The 25,676-nt window shown below is 43.5% G+C and overlaps 1 protein-coding gene across 3 annotated transcripts in view; it reads left to right on the forward strand.

Moving 5' to 3' along the window:
* PLXNB2 (plexin B2) overlaps positions 1 to 25,676 on the forward strand; it is a 445,494-nt gene that overhangs the window by 372,102 nt on the left and 47,716 nt on the right. For all 3 annotated transcript variants that reach the window (XM_084810902.1, XM_084810901.1, XM_084810900.1), the window contains 4 exons: positions 1,311 to 1,419; positions 14,387 to 14,523; positions 16,282 to 16,452; positions 18,582 to 18,723. In XM_084810902.1, the coding sequence (XP_084667028.1) occupies positions 1,311 to 1,419; positions 14,387 to 14,523; positions 16,282 to 16,452; positions 18,582 to 18,723 (559 nt within the window). The remainder of the gene's footprint in view (positions 1 to 1,310; positions 1,420 to 14,386; positions 14,524 to 16,281; positions 16,453 to 18,581; positions 18,724 to 25,676) is intronic.

Here is a 25,676-nt window from a genome sequence, read left to right on the forward strand (position 1 = left end):
AAATGATACATTTGATAGATCATATACAGAGGACAAAACAACTAACATCACTCTACTCTGCAGATGCTGAAAAAGCATTTGATTCCATTGAATTGAGATTTATGATAATACTTCTAGGAGATTCGGATTTACGAAGAGGTGTTAGACAAGGTTGTCCATTGTCACTACTACTTTTTAATTTATATATTGAAATCATAGCTCAGCAGGTGAGACAAGAAGGGGGTATAAAAGGCATTACTCTAAATCCATATGAATGTACAACAGTGCTATATGAAGGCAATGCTGTGTTTTTGTTGCAAGACCCTATAAGGCCATGTTGAATTCTCAAAAACAAGTTAAATGAATTTGGTAATGTATTTGGATATAATATGAGCCATCACCATATACGTATGGAGAGGGATCAAAAAGTAAAACTTGAATGTATAACAGGCTCAAAATGTAAAACAAAAGCTAGAGGAAGATTTTCAGTCCCTACATAATAATATTATGTATTATTACCAAGCAGCTATATTAGTGGCTATGGCACAGTGGACCCAACCATTTAAAGGTACCCCACCTTGGATTAGGGAGCAAGCAGGAATATATGCCTCGAGGAGAATGGATGTGGTATACATGACAGGAGAAAGGATGGATACAGACAGATATAATCAGAGATACAATTCTCAGAATTTGGCGGGGAAAGAGACATAGTTTGGCATCAGGTATTTCCCCCCTTGCAGTACTTAATAGTTTTGGGTTTAAGACAGCAAGAGAACTGGGGGACCACTCCGCGTGGTTTGTGAGTGGGTTGGAAAAATTCTAAGTTTGTATTTCCCAGGGAGTTATTTTCTCATATACCCAACTGGCAGATAGAAATGTTAATCTGCACCTTCCCTTTTTCTAGTACTTGCACATTAGAAATTATATTCAAGGTGCAACTAGGGTTGCGGGGTTCAGATGACACGGCAACCTGTGATACAGCATGGGTAATTAGGGTAATCCTGGTCAATAGGCATGCACAGGGGTAGGGGAAACAACTGACACTGCATGTTTCTCCGCTGATCATCTGAACCTGGTCAAGGACTTCTGCTTGTGCAACATTGGCTTCCAGCTAAGATCCTGATGAGCAATATTTATGACTGATTATATTTTATTTGGCATTTCTTGCTTTTGAGGCTTCTAATCTAAAGCGATATATATATATATATATATATATGTGTGTGTGTGTGTGTGTGTGTGTGTGTGTGTGTATCAATAGATTATAGGGAATCTATAAATGTTAAATATAACATTTAGATTTTTACATACAAACTTGTCTTGTTTCCACCTAGGATAGTCTGTGAAGTTGGAAGTGTGCTAGAACAAACAAAAGGTGAAATTGAAGTCCAGATAAATGGAACACTAGGCAGATCAACAAATGAAGTGCAGTTTACATATCAGGTGAGTATGTCTTTGTCAGTCTTTGCCTTATTTAACACACAGTATCTTGTTTTCCTTTTACCATTGGGACCAACGTAAATGTAAACAGTGTATTGGCCTTTATTCCTTCAAGGTTTCTCTGCTGTCCTTCCGGCAGAAGGCAAAGACCTCTTTATTCACGCAAGCCTTTGGGTTGGATGCTGTTTTTATTGTTATTGCTGTGTTTTTATTGTGTTTTAATGCATTATTCTATTACTGTTTTATTTACGATCATAAGCCACCTTGAGTACCATTTTTCTTGGTAGAAAGGTGCGGTTCAGATAGGGATGTCAGAGAATTTCACCACGAATCTCAGGGAGGTCGAATGCCAGCGCATTCGGCCCCCCGAAATCAGTGGTGAAACAGTCTGCCCCCCCGCCCCCCCCGGGGCGGGACTTACCTTGGGCGAATCTCCCTGGCGGCAGCAGCTGTGGCGGCGGTTCGGCGGCGGCAGCTGCAGCAGCCAGTCTTCCAACCAGCTGCTGCCGCCGCCATTTCCAGTAAAAAAAAACACAAAAAACAAAAAAAGTGATAGGCTATGTAAAGATTTACGTAGCCTATCACGGCTAGATTTTTAAAAAATACCGTGATAGGCGACGTAAATGTTTACATCGCCTATCACGGCTGAGTAAAAACAAAAAACAAAAAAAACCGCGCATACGCAAATGGTGGCGCCCATGGGCGCCGCCATTTGCATTCCTTATTTTGGCATGTCTAGTCTACGTAAACTTTTATGTAGACTACGGCGAAAATAAGGGGAATGCAAATAGCGTAACGTCTACGCTATTTGTGTTCCCCTTATTTTCGCCGTAGTCTACATAAATGTTTACGTAGACTAGATGTGCCAAAATAAGGAACGCAAATGGCGGCACCCATGGGCGCCGCCATTTGCGTACGCGCGGTTTTTTTGTTTTTTTTTACTCAGCCGTGATAGGCTACGTAAACATTTACGTAGCCTATCACAGCTGACTGCAGGGACACAAACGGCGGCGGCTATGGCCGCCGCCATTTGCAGACCCGGCCGGCCAGGATTCGTGGTGGGAGGGACGGGGCGCCTCCCCCCCGGCCAGAATTTTGGGGGGGAGGGACGGGGCGCCTCCCCCCTGGCCAGAATTTCAGGGGGGAGGGACGGGGCACCTCCCCCCCACCTCGAATCACATTTCGTCAAAAGGTAAGTGACTTTCGTACATCCCTAGGTTCAGATAAATGGTTTGGGGAAAATGTGCTCAGATTTCCTGCATTAGGAACCCTGAAATTCATCTCAAAACAGAATTTACTAAATATAGTAAACAGTTAGATTGTTATGGGTAACATGGTTGCAGTGTCTGTACTATAGAAGAAAAAGAGATAGATGAGCAGCCCTATGCTCACCCCCAAAAAACCATTCAAGTCCCATGAGCCTTAAAGTCTACGTTGGGAAAGTTCAAGTGAACTCTGCAGGCACTGAAGAGCATAGATACAAACCTTCCTCTAGCTGCAATTCTATCTTCCTACCTTAGGTCCAGGCAACTTGTGGCCCTCTCAGTGTTGTTGGACATAGCCAGTGGTGACACTCCAGCACATAGTTAAACTATGGAATTTGCTACCACAAGACATAGTGCTGGCCACCAATTTGAATGGCTTTAAAAGGGGGCTAGATAAATTCCTGGAGGAGAAGGCTATCAGTGGCTACTAGTCCTGATGGCTATAGGCTACCTCCAGTATTAGAGGCAGTATGCTTGAGTACACCAGTTGCTGGGGAACATGGACCGGAGGGTGCTGTTGCACTCATGTCCTGCTTGTGGGTTTACCATGGGCAGCTGGTTGGCCACTGTGTGAACAGAATGCTGGACTAGATGGAGCCTTGGTTTGTTCCAGCATGGCTCTTCTTAAGTTCTTATGATGGGAATTGCAGTCCAACAATATCTGGAGGGCCTTAAGTTGTCCATCCTTACCAAAGAGAATGTCATGTGGGGAAAGTGGATGGGTCAGTAGCCAGCATAGAGCTCTGATGAAGGCTAGGGAGTCTTGGCAGTGTGCCCAAGCAACAGCAAATTATGTACAGAGCATCATTTCCTGCCAGAGAATCATGAGGCTTGTAATCCTCCCCTTGACTCCATGGCAGGAAATTATGCTGTGTGCATCATTTGCACTGGTCAGGCATCTTGAACACTGAGTCTTCATGAGATCCCTCTGTTGGCTGCTACCCTGTGCTGTTCCCCGAGGTTAAGGGTGTTTTGCCTTGAGAGAAGACTTCCAGCTAGTGGTAAACCAAGAAGGGTTGAGGTGGGAGAACTAGTCAAGGTGGGCTCTGCATACGTCAGTTCTGCTTGTTATAAAGCAGGGGTACTTGTACAGTTGAGCATTCCTGCTTGAATTCTCACCCATCCTTAAGAAAAGAATTCAGCTTTAAAACAAACCCTAGTTTAGAAAACAGATCATGGTTTCCGCCTGAACCAGTAATCTTAAGGGCAAGGATAAATACACAGCTACTGAATAACACTACAAATCTTGATCTCAAAATGTTTTCAGTTGGATTGTTGATTCTGGGGTGAGGAACATGTGGCCATCCCGATGGTGGCAGACTGCAATTCCCAGTAGCCCTAGCTAGCATAGCCAGGATGATGGAGCTGGAGTCCAATGACATCTGGAGTGCCACACATTCCACATCTCTCATTTCATTCAAAAGCGTGGCCTAAGTAAAAAGAGTCTGAGATACAGTCATATTGTCACCATGCCAAAGAATAGTACTACTTTGTCACAGATATAGTGCTTGAAGTTGCAGCATCCTATAATGCCTATAAAAGCATAGCTGAGTGGCCCTCTGAGGTGTACATGCTATATGCTGTTAACATACAGAGAAAAGTTTTTAAAGAATTTAGCTGCTACTTTTAGAGTTTAAAACAGAACTACTGAAATGTATCATGTTATGGGATGTCGGGGTTAGGTTATCCTCGTGAGCATTTATTTTTCCGCTTGTGCAATTTCAGCTTTCATGCTGTCTAATAGCACAGAGGAAGTGGATATGGTCAAGTCACAAGAAGGAAGACGCTGGATAATATAGAATGCTAGGCCAGAATTAGAAAGCAAGGAGCATGCTGGAGCTTTGCAGTTAGTCCATGCCTGGCAAGTGGCGGGGGGGCTGTGGTGGCAGCACACAGGGCTTCGGCTGTGAAATTTTAGCCCTCATTAACACAACTACCACCATACTTCCATTTCTAACCTTCATGATTACAGGACTGAATGTGAATGTATGGTGATAAAAATACGTTTATAAAAATACGTTCAAAAGTAAAAGAAAAATACGTTTTGGGCTGTTAATTTAATGAGAAGTCACCAAGCTATAGGTAGTTTCCTTTCCTCCATCTGACTCTTCACACTAATTCTGTGCTAATTACCTTTTCTTCCACCCCCGCCCAATCCTAAAGAGGAATAGCTTTTTTTTTTTCTGCTAAAAGGATATGGGCATTGTGAGGGGAGATGAGTCAAAGAAGACTCAGACAACAAAGTTTGGGTTGAAAATTGGGCCACATTTATTGAAAATATCTGCAAAGGGGTACCTAGGACGGGCACCTGACTGTGCCAGCGACTAGCTGGCACTTCTTGAGTGAAAACACACCCATCTTGCCTCCGCTCTGGATTGCCCCTTCTGGGGAGGTAGACCTTCCCCTGTCACCCCCTCCAGGTGCTGCACAACACCTGGGTGAGTGAGGAGGGTTGGGTGAGTGAGGAGTGAGTGAGTGACTCTCCCACTCACTCACTGGGTGAGTAAGGAGGCTTATCCCCTCACCGAGCCGCACAACCCATTGGGGGGGCATCAGGCATCACCTGTCACCATAAGGTGCCTCTGCATGCACACCATCCCTAATCTCTTTCTGCTTTTGCCTGTCCTAGCCGCCACAGGAGTCACAAGCCTATTGCTTGAGAAACTCCCCCCACCTGCATAGAAGTACTTCATGCAGGCCCCTTTGCAGATCAAACCGAAATATGTTATACCCTACAGTAGACAGGTGGATAACGTCCTGCCTGTAACACTCCCTCCTTGTCCACAGAATTTCCTGGTGGGTGGTGAATACATCACCTCATTCACATAGGCCAAGCCAGTTCTCTGTCCACCTCCAATATGCCCTGCCAAAGGCAGTGTCATTCCAAGCCTTCCAATCAATCCATGGGAGCAGTGAGGATTGCAATATGGCTACTTCCAGCCAGGTATGCTGGACCACCTGCACACATTTGCTTTGGTCCACAGTGTTAGGATATGAAGCATATCATGAACAAATAAACTATTACTAAAAACTTTTGCTGGTTTGCTAGATAGAGGAGAAATATAGAATCATAGAATCATAGAATAGTAGGGTTGGAAGGGGCCTACAAGGCCATCAAGTCCAACCCCCTGCTCAATGCAGGAATCCAAGTCAGAGCATCCCTGACAAATGGCTGACAAGCCTCGTCTTGAAGGCCTCCAGTGTGGGAGAGCCCACCACCTCCCCAGGTAATTGGTTCCATTCTCGTATTGCTCTTACAGTCAGGAAGTTTTTCCTGATGTTCAGCCAGAATCTGGCTTCCTGTAACTTGAGCCCATTATTCTGTGTCCTGCACTCTGGGATGATCAAGAAGAGATCCTGGCCTTCTTCTCTGTGACAACCTTTCAAGTACTTGAAGAGTGCTATCATATCTCCCCTCAGTCTTCTCTTCTCAAGGCTAAACATGCCCAGTTCTTTCAGTCTCTCTTCATAGGGCTTTGTTTCCAGTCCCCTGATCATCTTTGTTGCCCTCCTCTGAACCCTCTCCAGTTTGTCTGCATCCTTCTTAAAGTGTGGTGCCCAGAACTGGACACAGTACTCCAGATGAGGCCTAACCAGTGCTGAGTAGAGGGGAACTAGTACTTCCCGGGATTTGGAAGCTATGCTTCTATTAATGCAGCCCAAAAGAGCATTTGCCTTTTTTGCACCCACAGCACATTGTTGGCTCATCTTCAGCTTGTGATCGACAACAATTCCAAGATCCTTCTTGCATGTAGTGTGGTTGAGCCACGTATCCCCCATCTTGTAACTGTGCATTTGGTTTCTTTTTCCTAGGTGCAGAACTTGGCATTTGTCCCTATTAAATGTCATTCTGTTGTTTTCTGCCCAGCGCTCCAGTCTATCCAGATCACTTTGAATTTTGTTTCTGTCTTCCAAACTATTAGCTATCCCTCCCAATTTTGTGTCATCTGCAAATTTGATCAGTACATTCCCTGCACTTCCTCCTCCAAGTCATTAATAAAAATGTTGAAGAGCACTGGGCCCAGGACTGAGCCCTGCGGTACCCCACTCGTTACCTCTCCCCAGTTTGAGAAGGTCCCATTGATAAGCACTCTTTGAGTCCGATTCTGTAGCCAACTGTGGATCCACCGGATTGTTGTTTCATCTAGCCCACTTTGAGCTAGTTTGCTCATCAGGATATCATGGGGCACTTTGTCGAAAGCTTTGCTGAAGTCGAGGTATATGATGTCTACAGCATTCCCATGGTCTACAAGGGAGGTGACTTGATCAAAAAATGAGATCAGATTTGTCTGGCAGGACTTGTTTTTGACAAATCCATGTTGGCTTCGAGTAATCACGGCATTGTTGTCAAGGTGCTTCCAGATGGATTGCTTTATGATCTGCTCCAGAATTTTCCCAGGGATTGATGTCAGACTGACTGGTCTGTAGTTCCCAGGTTCCTCCTTTTTACCCTTTTTGAAGATAGGGACAACGTTAGCCCTCCTCCAGTCATCTGGCACTTCCCCCGTCCTCCATGATTTCTCAAAGAGAATAGACAGCGGTTCTGAGAGTTCTTCTGCCAGTTCCTTTATGACTCTAGGATGCAGTTCATCTGGCCCTGGAGATTTGAACTCATTCCAAGTCATTAGGTGTTCCTTGACCATATGCCTGTCGATCTCAAGCGGCAATCCTGCCCCTTCAGCCTGCACTTCGCCTTTGCCAGGGGGGTCATAGACCCTCTTTTGGGAGAAGACTGAGCCAAAGTAGGGATTGAGCACCTCTGCCTTTTCTTTGTCATCTGTTATCGTTTTGCCATCCTTATTTAATAGCTGAACCACCATTTCTTTCTTCTGCCTTTTACTATCCATGTAGCTGAAGAAAGCCTTTTTGTTGTTTTTAACATCCCTTGCTAACCTCAGCTCATTCTCAGCTTTAGCCTTCCTGACGCCATCCCTGCAATTCTGTGCTATCTGCCTGTACTCTTCCTTTGTTACTTGGCCTTCTTTCCACTTCCTATATGTGTCCTTTTTTGTTTTCAGGTCATCCCTAAGCTTTTTGTGAAGCCACATTGGCTTCTTCTGTTGTCTTCCACCTTTTCTTCTTGTTGGAATTGCTTGTGATTGTGCCTTGAGAATTTCCTTTTTTAAAAGCTCCCACCCATCTTGGACTCCTTTTCTCGCTAGCATCGAGAAATATATAATTCTCTCTCTCTCTCTTTCTGACCTAGCCTTTTGTTTTTCCTGTGGTTTTATATACCAAATATGCAGTTATGCCAAATACATACTGAATCTGGCCCAGTAGCAGTTTGTGTGTAAATTCTTTTGATGTTTTCAGCCTCTCACTTGGCTTGCCTTTCCTATTTCATGGAGAGACAGAAACCACTTCAGACTACAAAAGGATTTTTAAAATATAGTATAGCGCCGCTGTATACTTGCATCTCCAGAAGCATGGCATGATCTTTTACAGCTTCTGGCACAGTAGTTGAAGTTCAAACCAGGCAATCTAGTTTGCTTATATTGTCTTAACAGCCTTTGTTTCTGGGATCGCCTCTGGGCATTGTTTGTGGGTGATTGATCTACCAGAAGATTCATTCTTTTTTATTTTAGAGAACAGAATTGATCTTAAATCTCTTCTTGTTATATAGCTTTTTCTGCAGATGAAGTTAAATGTTCCCCTAAAATGTTCTCTTTAACAAAACAAAAACAAAACAAAAAATATTGAGAAAAAGCTCTAGGGCCATGCTTCAGAAACAATAGATGAGTAAGCAGTTTCCCAAAATCGGGGGCAGGGGGATGAATTTTTGGCTATTTTTGAATTAGTATTTAAAAGTTTATTATCTCATTATATGAATGTCCTCCAAAGCAGTTCTTATCATTTTCAAGGGACGTTAGGCCCATGCTCGCTTGTTCCAGTCTCCTGAATTGCTTACATTAACTGTTCATTTTCCATTTTAATTATGGCCCACTCAGTCCCAAGAGACCAAAGTGGTTAAGTTAATCATTAAAAAAACCAGTTACAGTGATTTAAAGCTTTATTGCTTGTTGATTTATTTATAGATTATATGTAATTTTATTAACTAATTAACAGAGCAAACTTATGGGAGAGTGTCCCAGGGACCATGGGATAGTGCAGATTTCCCCTTCCAAAGGTATAGACACAGCTATGATCTTAGGAGCAGAAATCCAAGTGGGGATTTCCCCCACACCACTCCCAGCTGCCGTGGAAAACACTGTGTTGGTTTCTCTTCCAGGGATGCAACAGCATCCTCAAAAGAGGTTAGGATTGGTTAAAAGGGGGTATGCCAGTGGGCAGGGAGAGGAGGGAATGGAGAGGATATAGAAACACCACATCCACAAGCCTCTCTGTCTCCTGCTCCCAGGTGAGTGAGTGAGCAGAATGGGGTCAGAGGTCTGCCTAGCTCTAAAAAACAAAACAGAGGAACAGGAGCCTGTAAAAGCCTCTACCGCTCCTCCAGCAATGCCTAGTTCTGGCCAGCAGAGCATAGGATAGGTGGAGCGGTTTGAATAAATCCCTTAGGAATGTGCTGTTATGGGTGTGTGTGTGTGTGTAATTAACTAAGCTGCTTCAAGGGCCATTGCGTGGCGCAAAAAAAAAAAGCAGCACATAAATGTCATGATAATCTTGTTCTGTATCTGGTAAAGTAAAAGCAGTGTTCAGCCTTTTATGGATGTGGAACATTTGATAGCTCAACAAAGCTTTATAAAATGTTGCAGCAGATCATGCTTAACCACAAGCAAGCCAGTCTCCAAATGATTTATGTTCCTTGTTAATGACTAACACAGTGTGAAAAGATAATGCTGTCATTTTTTTTTAAAAAAAAAGTCCTATCAGTTGATCAGGATAGCTTCCAAAATGAGAATGATCAACTGTAAAGTCATAATGTGCTTTCATCCTGATCATCTTAAAAAGTTCATAGTTCAAATAGCCACCACAGGGGGAAAAATGGAATCGTCTTTAATTCCAAATTCTGGATAAGATTTCTAGTCTTCTTGGGTAACTGAACAAATCACTAAGGACAGATCAAGTTGAAAATAGTTATTCTATGTTCAGGAACAAATTTTCACAATCTGATTAGCTATGATCATAGGAGATAATTTGATACTGGTTGTCAAGCTAGATGTAACTGTTTCATCATGAGATCAGCACTGTCTAACCAAATAGTAAGAGATTTAAAACCTGACATTGTGCACAGTTTCATTCAATTTCATTCATTAAATTTATAGTACTAAAAAGGTTTATGGCTTGCTTTATTGGCCCATTAAGGAAAACATTAGGTGTGCTGAGACAGCTTTCTTGAGTACCAGATGATTATATTAAAAGAACAAGGAAGTGTGTGTGTTTTTATGTTGCAAAAAAGACTTCTCCAAAATGAAAAATGACGTGCATAGCTTTTATAACCAGCTTTGTTACTATCCACAAGGTTTTCAGTACGCACACTAAAAATGAGGCAAAAAGAAAGAAGAGAAAGACAAAGGTTTGAAAGTGTTGAACCTCTTTCAGCTCAAAGGCCAAATTCCATTTTAGAGAAGCTCTCAGGTGCTGCATTCTGGTGGGGGGCAGGGCCAAAGGCAAATCAGGTGGGGCTACAGGCAAAAGGAGCGGGGCCAAAAAAGTTAGCATATTTTATCTTAAAGCTCTTACTGCCAGTAACTAAACCTTCCCCATTCTGAAAGGTTGAAAAACATCTCAGCCTTTTAGAATGGGGAATAAACGGCACAAAAGCTGAGAAACCACTAAATGATCAGTTCTCAGGAGAAAGGAGGGTGGGACCAGAGAAAGGGGACATGGCCATCTGGGAACCCCTAGTGGCCCAGATTGGAATCCCAGGCCTCCCGTTCTGCACTCCTGCTATAGAGGAAAATGGCTTAGGTTTTAATATCCAAATTGAACTCCACAGGAAATAGCAATAAAGTGCTGTGCTGTAACCTCCCAACCCATGTGTTTGTACAAAGTATGACTATGTCTATGCACATTCATATTTTTGTAGCTAGGATCATATCTAATATTTGTTTCTGTAGGGGAGCAACAGACAGTTGCAATTCAGTTCACAGCATGCAGTGAATATACTCCAGCCACAGCTAGAAAACAAGCCTAGCCCAACGTAGTCTGTTTTATGTGTTGCAAAATCAAGCCCTGGCCTATTACAAGGCCTTTATTCTTGTAGCTCTTAAGCTGATACACTCCACAAGAGGCTATGCCTGGATAGAAGATGAATTGGCATTATTACTGCGTAAGACGTTTACTCCGGTACAGAAAGAAAAAGATTCATGTTATCTTTTGGCAAGTAATCTAAGCAATAAAACATAACAAGATGTGTACCATATTCAAAGCAAAAGCATTATGAACAGCAGGGCAGAAGAAAATAGGAAAAGTTTTCCATCGATCAGTCTGTCCTTCTGTCAATTGGTGTCCTGTTTTGTTTAAAAAAAACAAAAACAAAGGAGAAGATGCTAATAGATTACGGTTATCTTTCTTTTTAAAGAAAATACAATAGAAACACGCCCAACCCCCAAAGTGCCATCTAAGCATGCTTTCAGGCAAATGGCTACAAATATCTGCTTATTCAAATATTTTCAGTGTTTCCCTCAAGCCATCTGAATTACTACTTTTCTAACCTTTGGCACTTTACATAAAGTGCCTTAAAAGTCTTTTCTCACAAGTGGAACCTGTAGCAAAATGCAGTATATCTCTACCCCTGGGAGTGCTCTTGTTCCCATCACTTTCTTCACAGAGCTCAAAATGGCATACATGGGGACTTATTCCATTTTATACTCACCACAATCCTATGAGGTAGTTAGACAGAGAGAGTGCGGCTAACCTAAGATAACTCAGTGAGTTTCATGACTGAGTTGGGATTTGAAGCCTCCTTTCCCCAGTTCAGTCCAGTGCACTATGCCAAGAATGGGGAACCTGGGGGCCTCCTAATGTTGCTGAAGTCTAACTCCCAGCATCCCTGATTATTGGCTATGCTGGTTGAGACTCATGGGAATTGGAGTCCAACAACATCTGGAGAGGCATAGGTTCTGCACTGCTTCACTATGCCATACTGGTTGTAAACATATGGGTTTACAGAGGCTTCTATTGATATCTCTCTATTCTCTTACAATAAGGATGCCATTTCTGATTCAGTGGCCGTGTACTCCAGTTTTCCGCCAATTCTTATGCTACAAACTCATAAATTACTGCCCCTGTGTACGTATGTGTCTCCTACAAAAGCATTTAAATTATCTACTAAAAGTAACACATTCTGTTTTTCAAACATAGACCATCCTTACCTCCAGTTTAATACTGTGGGATTCCAAGTGTTAATGTGTATTTTTTCCAAAATGAACCAGGATTCTAATCATACATTCTACCAGTACCAGCCCCGGTCCAAGGTCTCTCAGCACTTGAGGGAAGAATACACATCACTGCCTCACACCCCATTCCTCCCTGCCCCACCTCCTCTTTGTGCCCCTTCATGGTCACAAGAGCGCTGCCAGCCAGAGCGCTGTGGCTGCAGCAAAGCTAAGGGAAGGAGGAGACACAATTTGAGTGGCTGCTCCAGAGACCCCGCCAGCTGCTCTCTCGTTACTGCAAGTACATTGGTGAGAGTGGCTGATGGGTTCTCCAGAGCACCTGCTGGAGATGGCAGGCTCTCCTGGGGAAAGCGGAGCATTTCACTGCTCGTCCTGCTCTGCCGTCTGCTGCAGACATCTCAGTCCACGTCATGAGAAGGCCAGCCATGCTCAGTATCCACATTCTCTTTTATCTCATGTGCTCTAAATTCTAGAGACTGTACACATTCGTCCCTTCCCATGTGGAAGAACTTTGACATTCCTGGAAAGTCCTGCATTTGGGAATTAAGGCTGTACTTACCAGCAAGTAAGATCCATTGAATGAAATGCAACTTGTTGTTGTTGTTGTTCAGTAAACATGCGTTGGATTGCAGTGTTTATCTTATTCTAGCTATTAATGGAATGTCTTTATAAATGTGGTGCACAGAGGACATGAAAAAAATAACCGTAGAAAATAGGCAAGTTGGTATGGCTGCAATCAGTTCCAATTAGTCAAAGTATATTGAAGGGGCTTTTAAAATGTTAAATAACAGCAACAAGGGAATTGTTTGAGGTTTGAAGCTTATGGAAGAGTAAAGTAGATGAAGGGAGATAGTGTATTGTATACACTTCTATATCAGTATATTGTGTTTGCAGAAGATGAGATGTATAACTGATTAATACTTTGCTGGCATTTTGTAAAAAATCGGGAAATTAATTTTTATAATGCTTTTGCAGTGCTGAAAAAGTGGAAGCCATGGGTTTAGTTCAGCCTTTACAGATCTGCTCACTTTGAGCTGATGGAAGTGGGCTGGTCCTGGTTAAGGATGCTATGAATCCCACTTCACCCTCATGTCTGAAGGCCTGCCTTTACCTTGAACGTGCATGTCTGCTGTCCCTGCCCTATGCTAATAGAGCTCAGTGAAATGTGGAAGAAGCATCAGAGGGAACGGTGTATACGTTCCTTTCTCATTGCTCCTTTTTGATGTCAGCAGCAATTTCAATGGCATTTTTGCATGAGAGGCTTTAATTTAGATACAGGGCAGGTATGGGTTACAATTTGAAAAACCTGTTAGTAGGTCAGCAATTTTTGCATGGTCACAGAGCCTCTTTATATACTTAGGAAACAGCAAGTTTTCACAGCATTGCAAGACCCAGTCTGTAGGTCAGGCCTGCAGAACATGTGATCCACCAAGTTGAATGCAGCCCACTAGCCATACAGTGAGAACTTCCCTCTTTTTCAGTCTTAGGCAGGAAGTTTATCAAGCTTCTTTTGGGCTGTATATGGCTGAGTGGGTCACAAATTGTGCAAGCCTGCTTTTAAACTAGACACAATGGGCAGTACCCAACAGTGTCATTCCGCAAACTCAATAGCGCTAGTGGAACTCTACTGAATCTTTCCATTGCACATGTACACTAGGGCAACCAGTTGTGCAACAGCTAAAGTTACGGCTGCACAAACGGTTGCACAAGCAGTTGTACATTATGCTTGTGGAACCCATTGTGCAACCCATTGCACATAACCCTTGTGCAACCTATTGTGAAATCCATTGCACAAAGGGTTGCACAAGAGTTATGTGCAATGGGTTGCACAACCATAATGCACAGCCACTTGCATAGCTGTGCTTGCACAAGTATAACTGTACTTTGATTCTTCTCTTGCACATAGTTCAGAACCTGACTTCTGTGAGTGCAACTTCATTTGCGCTAATGGAATGACACAGCTGGATACTGCCCGATGTGATAGTTTCCAAATTAGCCAGCTTCCTATTGGGGATAGGTGGCTAGTGATGCCTTCTGTGGAAATATCAAAACTAGTTATTGCTTTCACATTTACCCATAAAACTCAAGACGTGCTTTGTGGCCCATGTCATTGATGTATAATTATGTCCAAAAACTATGTTTTGTGGGGAAGCATTTTACAGTAAGCTCAAAGGGAAACCTTCAAAAAATGTACAGGCAGCTAATCCACTGTGTTGTAGCTTGAGCCTTGAAATCAATAGCAGGTTATAGTGGTGTAAGTTTCAAATATGAGCATCTTCATAATCACTTTCATTTCTTCTTTACTGATCCATTTTTTTACAGGTAAGTATTAGTACTATGTTTAGAAAGTGCCTTTGTTAGAGTAAAAGCTGATTTTAACTAGCTTGTAACTATTTCTTCGCACAGGATCCTGAACCTACAGGAATACATCCTCAGAAAGGTCCCCAAGCTGGGGGGACTGCCCTAACTATAAGTGGCACAAACTTGGACACTGGCTCTATTCAAGATGTTAAAGTTTACCTTGATAAAGAACCCTGTAAAGTGTAAGTATAAGGCACCCACTAGCTGCTCACACACCTTGGTTCTCTCCCCGCCCCCCGCCACTCTTAGCTATGGTTGTGCCATGTATATTATAGATTTCTAACCTATGTCAGTAGAATATTCAGTCATCTTGGCTTAACCTGAACTGTCCTAGCCTCACCTCATGTGTTCCTCCCCATTTCCTGCTTCCCCCAAACCATCCTGATAACTAGATGGAAATAATCAATCTCCCTCCCTCTCTTTCTCTCTCTCTCTCTCTCTCTCTATCTCTCTTCATACATCTTGCTAGTGTAAATTCATACTTCTGCTTCAGCAGTAAATGACTTCAGTATGAAGCAACCACTTAGATGAGTGAAAACAGCCATCAAAGATCAAAGATCACAGCCATCATTTTCACATTCTTGCATCCCTACACAATAGATTTCAGTGAAGGCAGTTCAGACACATTAAGCTAACTACCAAAGATTCAAGATTCAAAATAAAGAGAAATAGAGAATGGAGGGTTGTATTCGAATAACACCTAATAACTAATTATTTATACTAATTTAGTTCTCATCACTTTCTTGTGGGTCTGTCCACAAGGGTCTGCAGAGTTTTCCCAGGTTAGAATGAGGCACAACTTCCCCCACCCCTATTTCATGAGGTGGGTCTAGGAATGAGAGAGCAAGCACTGTTTTCCGCCTTGAGGCCTGTCTTGCCTTGTTTTCGCTCCCGAACGTGTTTTTTTTTCCGAATAGGAAAAGTGCACATTTTCAAACATTGAAAGAACACACTTTTCCAAGCACATCCCCCAAATGCATACTTTCCCCGCATAAATGAAAGCATGAAAATGTGGTTTTGAGGGGGAAATGCACATTTTCAGAAGTGCAAACTTGCGCAAGTGCGCACTTTTGAGTGAGAACACAAGCTCAGGAAATTGCTAAAATTTCCCAAAAATTATGCTCCTGCTCACATTCATGTTTGCAAATGGGACATATTTGTATGATTTGCAAATAGGAACAAAATTTTTGTACATCCCTAGGTGAATCTCAGAAACGGGGGAGGGATAATTAACAGTGAAAAAGCCACTAGCCACTGAGGTGAACTGTAGTAGGCAGGTCTCTCATAAAGGTAAAGGACCATAAAATTAGGACAATTCTCTGACATCTGAGAATGGGAAGAATGGGGTATAAAATCACACACAGGCCTGGGTCAAAACAGGCCAAAGATTTACTGGCATTGGGTGGGCAGGAACACTCCAATGTTATTGAGTAGCTGTCTGCTGACAATAAAAACTCTAGTCCACTTGTTAGGGGACCTGGAAGGAAGACGGACTTAAAACTTATCATATGCAAGAAGAGCTCCCTTGGCTCCCCAAAAACAACCTGGAGCCGTAGCTTGCACAGTGCCATGATGGACCGGCCTATGACATTTTATGCAGTAGGCTTCTTAAGGAGGTCCTCACATTAGGTTGCCACACCATTATTTTGCCATCCATGTCCTCGCTTCTTCCCCTCCTCCATGCCAAAGGGATTCCTCTGTTGCATGATAGTGAATCTGATTTCTCAGATGTTCCTGATTATCCTAATTCACTGTTTCTCTTCTATAATCCATACACCAAATGTATCCCCTTTTAACTTCAGCATTCAATCTATATGTGAGATGAAACAATGGTGATGTGTCTCAGGCCATTTGGATAAAATAAGTTGTATATTTTTTAAACAATAATTTGATAATATCATTGTTTATAACATGATATGTTCTTCTTTTCTTTAACTTAGTATCCAGTTTGGACAAGAAATAGTTTGTGTTACTGGAAATAGTAGCAAGGAAGGGCCAGTTTCTGTGAAAGTGCATCATGGACGCAATGAAAAAATAATAGAAAATGAACAATTTACCTATAGTGAAAACCCTACAGTTAGCAAGATCACCCCTGAAGCCAGCATTCGCAGGTAATGAAATGTTTCTGTTTTGTAAAGATGTGTTCAGCTTTAATGAGCTGAAAAAGTATTTTTCTTTCTTTCAATGTGATTATTAGTTAACTACCACCCTGGGTCTAACCAATCACAATAAATGTGACATAATTATATTCTTCTTCTAAAATAAAAGTCATTACCGTCAGGGAAGGCAGAGCTCTCTTCATTTAAGCATAAGTGTCAGATTTATCAGATGTTCATATGACTGCTTAGTCCATCTAAAAAAATTAATTGATTTACAAAAGTGGATTTTTGCTGAACAAAAAGTAGAACCCTCAGTCTGGTCATTAACATAGAAAGCTCCGTATACTGAAGCAGACCATGGATCCATCTAGCTCAGTATTGTCTACATTGACTGGCAGAAGCTTCCCAGGGTTTCAGACAGGAGTTTTCTCAGCCTTACCTAAAGATGCCAGGGACTGAACATGGGACCTTCTCTGTGCAAAGCATGTTCTCTACCACTTATCTATAGCTTAACCTGGAATTCAAATGGTGCTACTTCTTGCATTAAGACTATGCTGCTGGTCATAGAATTTGACTTTATGTAATCATCAGCTTTAGCAATTGTCTTTTGAATATATTCCTTTCTAAAAGTAGGCCACCAACCTGGACCTCAAAAATGAAAGCACTTATGGATGTTGTGCTTCTTGTTATTCAAGGTGCATCACAGTGGCAGAAACCACATTGCCTGATTGTTTTTATTGCTATGTCAGTAGGACCCAATATTATATATTTCTGACCTGTTACTAAGTTGCACATGCTGGCCCAAGAAATATACGACCTCATCAAAATCACAGCCTTACCAGAACCTTTGAGGAGAATGTCTGTGTCTACTTGACCTAGTAGTGTGCCTTGGGCATAACAGTATCTGTTGTGGAGACTTGCTAAAATAATGAACAAGATCATAATAATCCCTATAGAGAAGGTAAACAGCCAGGAAAATCCTAACCAACAGGTAAAACAGCAAAGTTTGGCCAAAGTTTGCCCACCCTCTACATGCACTGGGCTGGCTTTTTCTGCTGACTGTGTGCAGAGCTTTATTAAATGTGGCGAGAGCCTCACAACAATTAAGCAAAGATTTCTGCCCAATATTGCACAGCACACTGTGTTAAACTGCTGTAGGGAGGGGGCTGGTTGATTATGGTGGGGATTGCTGTAGTCTGCAACCCGGTGGATTCCTGCGCCAACACCCATTTACAGCCAAGTGGCTTTTTGATTGAAAAAAATATCTATCCTTTTTCTAATGGGCTACTTAAGCCAATGTACAGTGACACAAACAACCAATAAACACAATAAACCAAGTTATGCCACTCTGGGGAAAGGAAAAGGACTCTCACATGGTCTGTGTGTAATATAATTGAGCTGTCTGTCACAGAAAAAACAACAAACACCTTTGTTTATGCCATCTGTTTCACTTTTGGTTTTGGAGGATCTTCAAAAGTTTGTTGTTTATTCGTTCACTTCTGACTCTTCGTGACTTCATGGACCAGCCCACGCCAGAGCGTCCTGTCGGCCGTCGCCACACCCAGCTCCCCCAAAGTCGAGTCCGTCACCTCCAGAATATCATCTATCCATCTTGCCCTTGGTCGGCCCCTCTTCCTTTTGCCTTCCACTTTCCCTAGCATCAGCATCTTCTCCAGGGTATCCTGTCTTCTCATTATGTGGCCAAAGTACTTCAGTTTTGCCTTTCATATCATTCCCTCACGTGATCAGTCTGGCTTTATTTCCTGGAGTATGGACTGGTTTGATCTTCTTGCAGTCCAAGGCACTCTCAGAATTTTCCTCCAACACCACAGTTCAAAAGCATCTATCTGCCTTCGCTCAGCCTTCCTTGTAGCCAAATGTTTTTAAAGGAACAAAGAAATGTGACTTAAAACTCAAAAACAGATTTTAGAACTGGAAGGAAGCATAATTCTTTTTTACTCTTCCTAGGGAGGGAAAACAGCTAGTAAGATCAGGCGTTGTCTCTTCAACGTACATTTAATTTTCCTCCACCCAGAATAACTATAGGGTACAGAATAACCAAGGTAGTCACTTTCATGTAAAGTTGATCATAAATAGAAGTAGAAAGCATGCATGTTTTTATTTGTGCTTTTGTATTTCAGTGGAGGACGAAATATTACTGTAGTCGGAGCTGGTTTTGATATTATTCAGAATTTCTCTGTGGAAGTTACATTTAAGCCTTTTGGAGATACATCATCAAGGAGGAGGAGGAGGAGGAGGAGGCAAATACCGGAGCAACTAAAGGTAGCAATCGTCCCTTCTTCATAGAGGAATACTGTCTGGACAGGGTCTAAACAGGTCCTAGTCCAAAGGGCTTTGAAATATCTCTGTTAGTTTCATTGTGTTCAGACACTGATCCAGGACTTTGGGAAATACGTTGTAATGTCTGTTTCAGTAAATGGCCCAAAATTTGGTGAATGTTACCTAGAAATAGATGCAAATCTCCCCAATTTTTAGACATACACCAGTGAAATTCTAATATTGACTTTTAGTAATGGTCAATATTTACAAGTGTACCTTGTAACTTTTACACATTAACATTTCTTTACCATTGTTGATATTTACCAAGAACTCAATATCTGCTTTTGCCCTGCTGAAAACTGGTTGGTGTTTTACCTGCTATCATTACTTTTGCAACAATAAATTGGTAGTTGTTTCAAGCAGAGTGTTCAAATAATCAGCAATCATTATAACATTATAATTTTGGGAATATGGATATATTTAGGAGCCGGCATTAAGTTGAACCTATAGATACAAAAAAATCCAGTGGTTTTACTCATATTCACAATATGGTTACAATGGTGAAAAATCCAAAAAGGTTCAAAACTGAAGTTCTCTTACAAATTTAAAACATTCATATGTCACCTTTTCTCAACAGACACAAGGCAGTGAACAACATACGTTAAAATAACATATTAGGGAGCAATCCTATGGCTGCTAGTCAGTGGCTAGACGGCGATGGGATGTTGATTTTCTGGGAACCGAGCTCAGAGCCTGCACTCCAAGGTCGGTTCCTGGAGAACTGACCTTCCCCCCCTTCTTCTGCGCTGCCTCACAGGCAGCATAGAACAGCCCCGTGCGCCGTGCTCTGAAGATGAGTGCGGAGCGGCCAATACAGGGCGTTCCAGGGCAGGGAAGGCAGAAGTGCCGGTATGACACATCCTATGTGTTGTCCTGCAGCCTCCTCCCCTGCTCCACCTTCCCATGGCTAAACAGCCAGAATCGGATTAGTATTACGCCCTTAATCATTTTAAAACATTTTTGACAACAACTAGAATAAAGCAGCTTTGAAATACTAAAGCAGTAGAGAAAAAAGATTAAAAATCCAAACCATCAAAAATAGTTTTGATGGTTTGTTGGATAAAAGATTGAGTGAGACAGCATTATAATTGTATAAGATTTGTTTATTTTCAAGTCTTCTTTTTCATGATGAATGTTGTTAAAATTAATTGTAAAAGAAATTAATAAAATATATTTGGGAAAAAATAGTTTGACCACAGCATATGAAAATCATATATCTTAAATTTTGGAGCATTTCATAACATTCATGTTGTTGCACTACTTCTTTTCAGTCTGTTAAGAACAAATTTGTTTTTTTTAAAATGAGCCCCCACGTAACACAATCTGAGTCTTGTCACATTCTTAAGGACTTTAGTTTTCAATGGATCTCCAGGACAGGGCAGCGATGCCGCTAGGTAATTTTAGACCTTAGACATAATAAATCTTATTTGGGGGCCGGGGAGCTGGCTTTTAGATGGCCGGGTGTATTACTTCAGCTATGAAGCACACAACTAACATTTCTCTTCTCCCCCAATGACCATTCCGTGCTTTACAACTGTTTCTACATTCCTGATACAAGAAACAAACAAGATAGTTTGTCAACCATGATAAAATAAAAAATACTCTTGAGTATTTGCAGTTTCACATTTTAAACTCACTTAAATCATACCACTGTCATGACTACAGGAATAAAATGGAGTTTGCTTCTGCTGTTTCATCATGTGCCACTCTCTGGTTAGTTGCTGGGGTGGGGGGCAATGCTGGGCGGGACAGAAGAGGCTTTTGGGGTAAGTGAAACAGCTTACATTAGGGGATAAACGCGGGAAGGTGGTGTGTTTGCGATTGTGTGAGACGCCTACGGGCGAAGCGAGTGAGGAGCCCCGATCTGCATTTCCTTACCCCAGAGACGGGCTGGGTCAGAGGAGGGCGAAGCGCGAGAATTGTTGATTGAAATCCCCACCGTCATGGGCGGGTCCCAATCCAGGCCTACAGGAGAGTCCCATATGCCCTTGGAGTGTTGTTTGCGCAACTGGTCACATTTTAAGCAAGATTATAGAACTAAGATGACAAAGGACCGCCTTGTCCTTCTTTGTGCCCGGGAATGGCCGGTAGTAGAACCCAAATGGCCACCCGAGGGGTCTTTTGACCCAACCCTGGTATCTGCTGTGCGTATAATAGTAACACAGAGGGGAAGTTGAGACCAGTTCCCCTATATCGATTCATGGGCGACCTGCGTACCCCTTGGCGGCAAGCCCGCTCCGTGGGTTGTCAAATGCATGTCTCTGGCCCTTCCTGTGATGGTCAATAAGAAACCAACCATCCTTGTGGGGGCACGGGCCAGGTTTAGAGAGGAACACCCCCAGGCAACTGAGGATGAGATGGCAGCAGCTCTGCCCACAGGACGGCCCGATTGGGGGGTAGCCATGGCGGCACAGAGACAGCTACATGCTGAGTATTTTTGGTTCGTTTTAGCGGGCATGAAGCAAGCCGCGCGGGGGGCCCCCAATTTGCAAAAAGTCCTGACTTTAAAACAAGACAAAAACGAACCTCCTGCCATGTTCCTCCAAAGGCTAAGGGAAGCCTTCGCCAAGTATACTGATATTGACTTGAAGGACCCAAATAATTTAAGGATTCTCACGACTCAGTTTGTGGGAAATAGTTGCCAAGACATCAGAAAGAAGTTGCAGAAAGTTGAGAGAAGATTGGTGGCTGACCTAAGTGTTTTAGTAGAGCTCAGAAAGTTTATGAAAGACAAGAGGCAAGCGAAGCTCCTCGCTGTGGTTCTCAGACCCAACAAAGGAGGAGCTAAGAAGAGAGGAAAAGGAGGGAGGAAGGGGTCCTCCCTGAGAAAAGACCAGTGTGCCTTCTGTAAGAAAATTAGGCACTGGAAGCGTGACTGTGAAGCCTTGAAGCAAAAAGAGAGAGAGGAGGGTGTGGAGGGGGGGGGGAAGAAAGGATTTTGCATGAACAAGAAAGAGACTAAGACAGACCGGGGCCCAGCCCCCTCTGAGCCGTCTCTGAGGCAAGACGGGACCCCATAGTCAAAATTAAAGTTGGGGGCTGCTCCTACGATGCCCTTGTAGATACAGGGGCCACCCTGTCCATCCTCCCCTCTTAGCCAACCACCAACGGGAAGTGGGGGATCTACCACCATAATGGGGGTCGAGGGAAGGGCAACCCGAGTGCCCCTTTCTTGTCCCTTGCTCACCAAGGTTGGGAAAACACACCTAGCACATGCATTTTTCTGTACCCCCTCCTGTCCGGTGGCATTGTTAAGAAGGGACTTATTGACTAAGCTCCAAATTGAGATTGCTTTCACTTCTGATGGAAGGATAGAAGTACAGCTCCCCAAGCAACAGAGCAGTAACTATCAAATGGCCCTTTCAAAGGTCGCAGAGCCCGCCCCAGAGGCAGACGAGGACTGGTGCTTAATAGAATACAGAGTCAATCCCCTAGTTTGGGCCGGGGTCGGAAGGGCCTCTCGTGCCAAGTTGGCAACACCGTCAGCTGAAGTCCCTACAAGATAAGGTCTCCAAGAAGGAGTTCATCCACTTGGCACAGACCCTCAAGTATTACAGCTATCTCAAATTTGACCCCTGCATCACAGACTTCCCCGAAAAGGGCTGCCACATCATTGTGGGGGCTGAGAATAGTAAGCTGAACTTCCAGGTCAAGCTGCGCAATGACCAGATCAAGGAGGGAAGTTTCAAGGTGACCCGAATGCGCTGCTGGCGGGTCACTTCCTCGGTCCCCGTGCACAACAAGACATCAGGCCCTACCGCTGGCAAGTCAGAGGTGAAGCTAGAACTTGCCTTTAAGTACCTGATAAATAAAGACTGCCTACAGTGGGTCACAATTACCAGCCTGCAGGCCATAATGCTGAGCATCTGCCTGCAGTCTATGGTGGATGAACTGATGATGAGAAAAAAAAAAAAATCAAGAGGCAGCATCCGCAAGATGTTCCGCAGGCAAGTCAATAGAGCCCTGCAGCAGCCAGGCACCCAGCAAGCAGTAAAGGCTCCCCCTCTTTTGGATTCTCCTGATGCAAGCAGGGAGTCTATTGCAAAAGTCTCAAGCAAATTGGGCTCCGTCAGTCTGCGTGCCATTAGCCATTCCAGCTCTTCTGCTGACATTGGGGCCAACTACACCTTTAAAAGCATTGGTGATAAAGACCTCTAGGGGCCCTGCCCTGACGCAACTCTGTGGGATATAAAATCTCCTCCTGGGTAGATCTCCATGTGCCTCAACCCCAGCCAGCTGCCCACCCTCTTGTCTACATAGATGGGGAGACGGTGCGACCGCTGTATGAGGCACTGCAAAAAGATAAATTAGATAAATGGAAATGGACTAAAAAGATAAACAAGTCTTTCCTCAGTCTCAAAGCTGCCCTTGTGTCGCCACCTGCCCTAGCCATACCAAATCCCAGTCGACCATTTAGACTCTATGTGCATAAAAATAAAGGCGTAGCCTGGAGAGTACTTTGCCAGCGAAAGGGCCCCTCCTGGAGGCCGGTGGGATATTACTCCAAGGTCCTTGATGTCGTGCCAAGAGGCTGGCCGAGTTGCTTAAGGGCAAATGAGGCCGCAAAGAGGGCAGCCAAAGAAAGAATCCAAGAGACATTTCTCGTCTTACCCAGAAGAGAGGAGCCCCCACATACTCCCCTTCCGAGTTACAGATGGCGCAAGAACACAGAGTAAGTCCCCGCGGTGACGGATGGATCCAGATGACAGATGGGAGGCTGCTCCTACCGCAGACCCTGCAGGGAGCTATCCTGGAACAAGTGCATCACTCTCTTGGACACCCTGGGGCATCAGCCATGATTGACTATTGCAGGAGGCTGTTTGTCTCTCCTGGCCTAACTGTACGCGCCCATCGATTAGCAGCAACATGTGAGGTTTGCCAGAAAATTAATTCCCCCAGGGCACCCCCTCCACCAAGGGGAGGGCGACCATGGGTGCATTATCCCTTCCAGAGGGTGCAGATTGATTTTGCTGAAATGCCACCGTGTAGGGGTTGCAGATACTTGCTTGTAATAGTGTGTCAAATGACAGGGTGGGTAGAGGCGTTTCCATGCAGAAACTGTCAAGCAAAAACTGTAGTTGCTAAGTTGTTACAGGAGGTGGTGCCCCGGTTCTCCCTGCCTGAGGTTGTAGAGTCCGACCAGGGCTCACATTTCACCTCAGCTGTTACGCAAGGGTTGGCACGAGCTCTGGGGGTAGAGTGGCACTCACACTGCCCTTAGAGACCCCAGGCGAGTAGGCAGGTTGAAAGAACCAGTCGGAGTCTCAAGGAGACTCTAACCAAGCTCCAGCAAGAGGTAAGACTCACTTGGGTAGAGGCTCTGCCAATAGCTTTGACAAAGCTTCGAAAAATGCCAAGAAAAGACATAAAGCTGTCCCCCTTTGAGCTAATGTTTAGGTTCCTGCCTCGGGTACACTGCAGAAGGAGGGAGAAAGTCAAGTGGGAGATGGGTGATCAGATGCTAAGAGATCAGTTGACTTCTCTACAGTCTGTTCTTTCACAGCTACGAGCTTATTCCGTTCCGTTCCAGAGATTGCTGTTAGATGCACCTATCCATCTCTTCCAGACAAAAGACGAGGTGTTGCTAAAAAAGTAGAATAAAAAAGCTTTAAAGGAAGGGTGGGAGGGGCCTTATTTGGTGGGACCAACCAGCCACTCGTGTGTAAAGCTTGTGGGTTCTAGCAAATGGACACATTGCAGCTGGATAAAGCCATTTAGGCGACCCTTGCTTCCTTCTGTCACCTGGAAAGAACAGGAGGACACGGGCAACGGTCCTCTGCTCCCTGGCACCCCACCAGAAGTTGCCAGGGACACAGGCGAAGAAACCATCCAAGAGCCACAATCGCCTCTTGTTTATAAATCCCAGCAGTTAATTGAAACTGCTCTGTCAAAACAAATGCTCTTGCTTTATTGTGCTGATAGAGAAACCCCATTTTAAAACGCTTTAAGACATGAGTAAAGACTTAAAGGAGGGAATTGTTAGAAAAAGACTGTCCTCTTATTCTTTGGCTGTCAGCTCTTTGCTAGACCTTTGAGCTATTAGTCATAATTATTGAGCCCACCGGACACATGTCCAGTGGCAGTGTACATCTGTTAAAAAGGGGAAGTCTGGTGAGACAGTCACATAAGCATAATCAGAAATAAACATGTTGACACAGTCGTGCTCTAAGGAGTCAGCTAACAGCTCAGTCAGTTGACATGTGGCTAACAAAAAATTGTAAAGGGGAGGGGGTATAAAAAGACTTATGCTTGCTTAGCTCGGGGTCCAGACTGCTGACTGCTCTGCACCCGTTTTGCAAAACGTTCAATAAAATAGTGTTGGATCCACTGCTGCCTGTCTGGCATCCTTTCTTTCAACCAGAAGCAAGAACTTTTTATCTAACATTGTGACACATATGAAACGGCTCCTCCTCCCCCTCCCGCATGGGGTTGCAGTCTTCAACATTTCTTCTCTTAGCACCATTGTTTATAATACAAGAACTGGGTTATAGGGTAGCCATGATAAGGAGAGAACAGAAGAGAACAGCAGAGAACAAGATATACAATTGTATGACCTTTGACAAGATAAGGAATTCCTGTGTCTCGTCTGCTTACAACAATATATTCAAGGGAGAAAGAGCTCAGCAAGAACATGAAGCATGAGACTGCATGAGGCTACTTAGTCTGACCACCGATATGGCTGCTACATTCCCCCCTTAAATGCATAATTTCATTACAATTATAGCATTTCTGATAACTATACAAAGCTTTTTGTGACATACATATTACTTAGCCTCTTGTTGGGCTATTAGAGCGTAGAGGGCAGCAGTTTTACTAGCTGAGACATAAAACAGATTGGTTAAACAGCGCATAAGACAAGGAACTCAGAGACATAACAGAACTTTTATGAACAACTC

The sequence above is a fragment of the Heloderma suspectum genome, chromosome 7 (genome assembly GCF_057233095.1).
Source record: "Heloderma suspectum isolate Gila_16-S chromosome 7, 16-S_ref, whole genome shotgun sequence".
NCBI lineage: Eukaryota > Metazoa > Chordata > Lepidosauria > Squamata > Helodermatidae > Heloderma > Heloderma suspectum.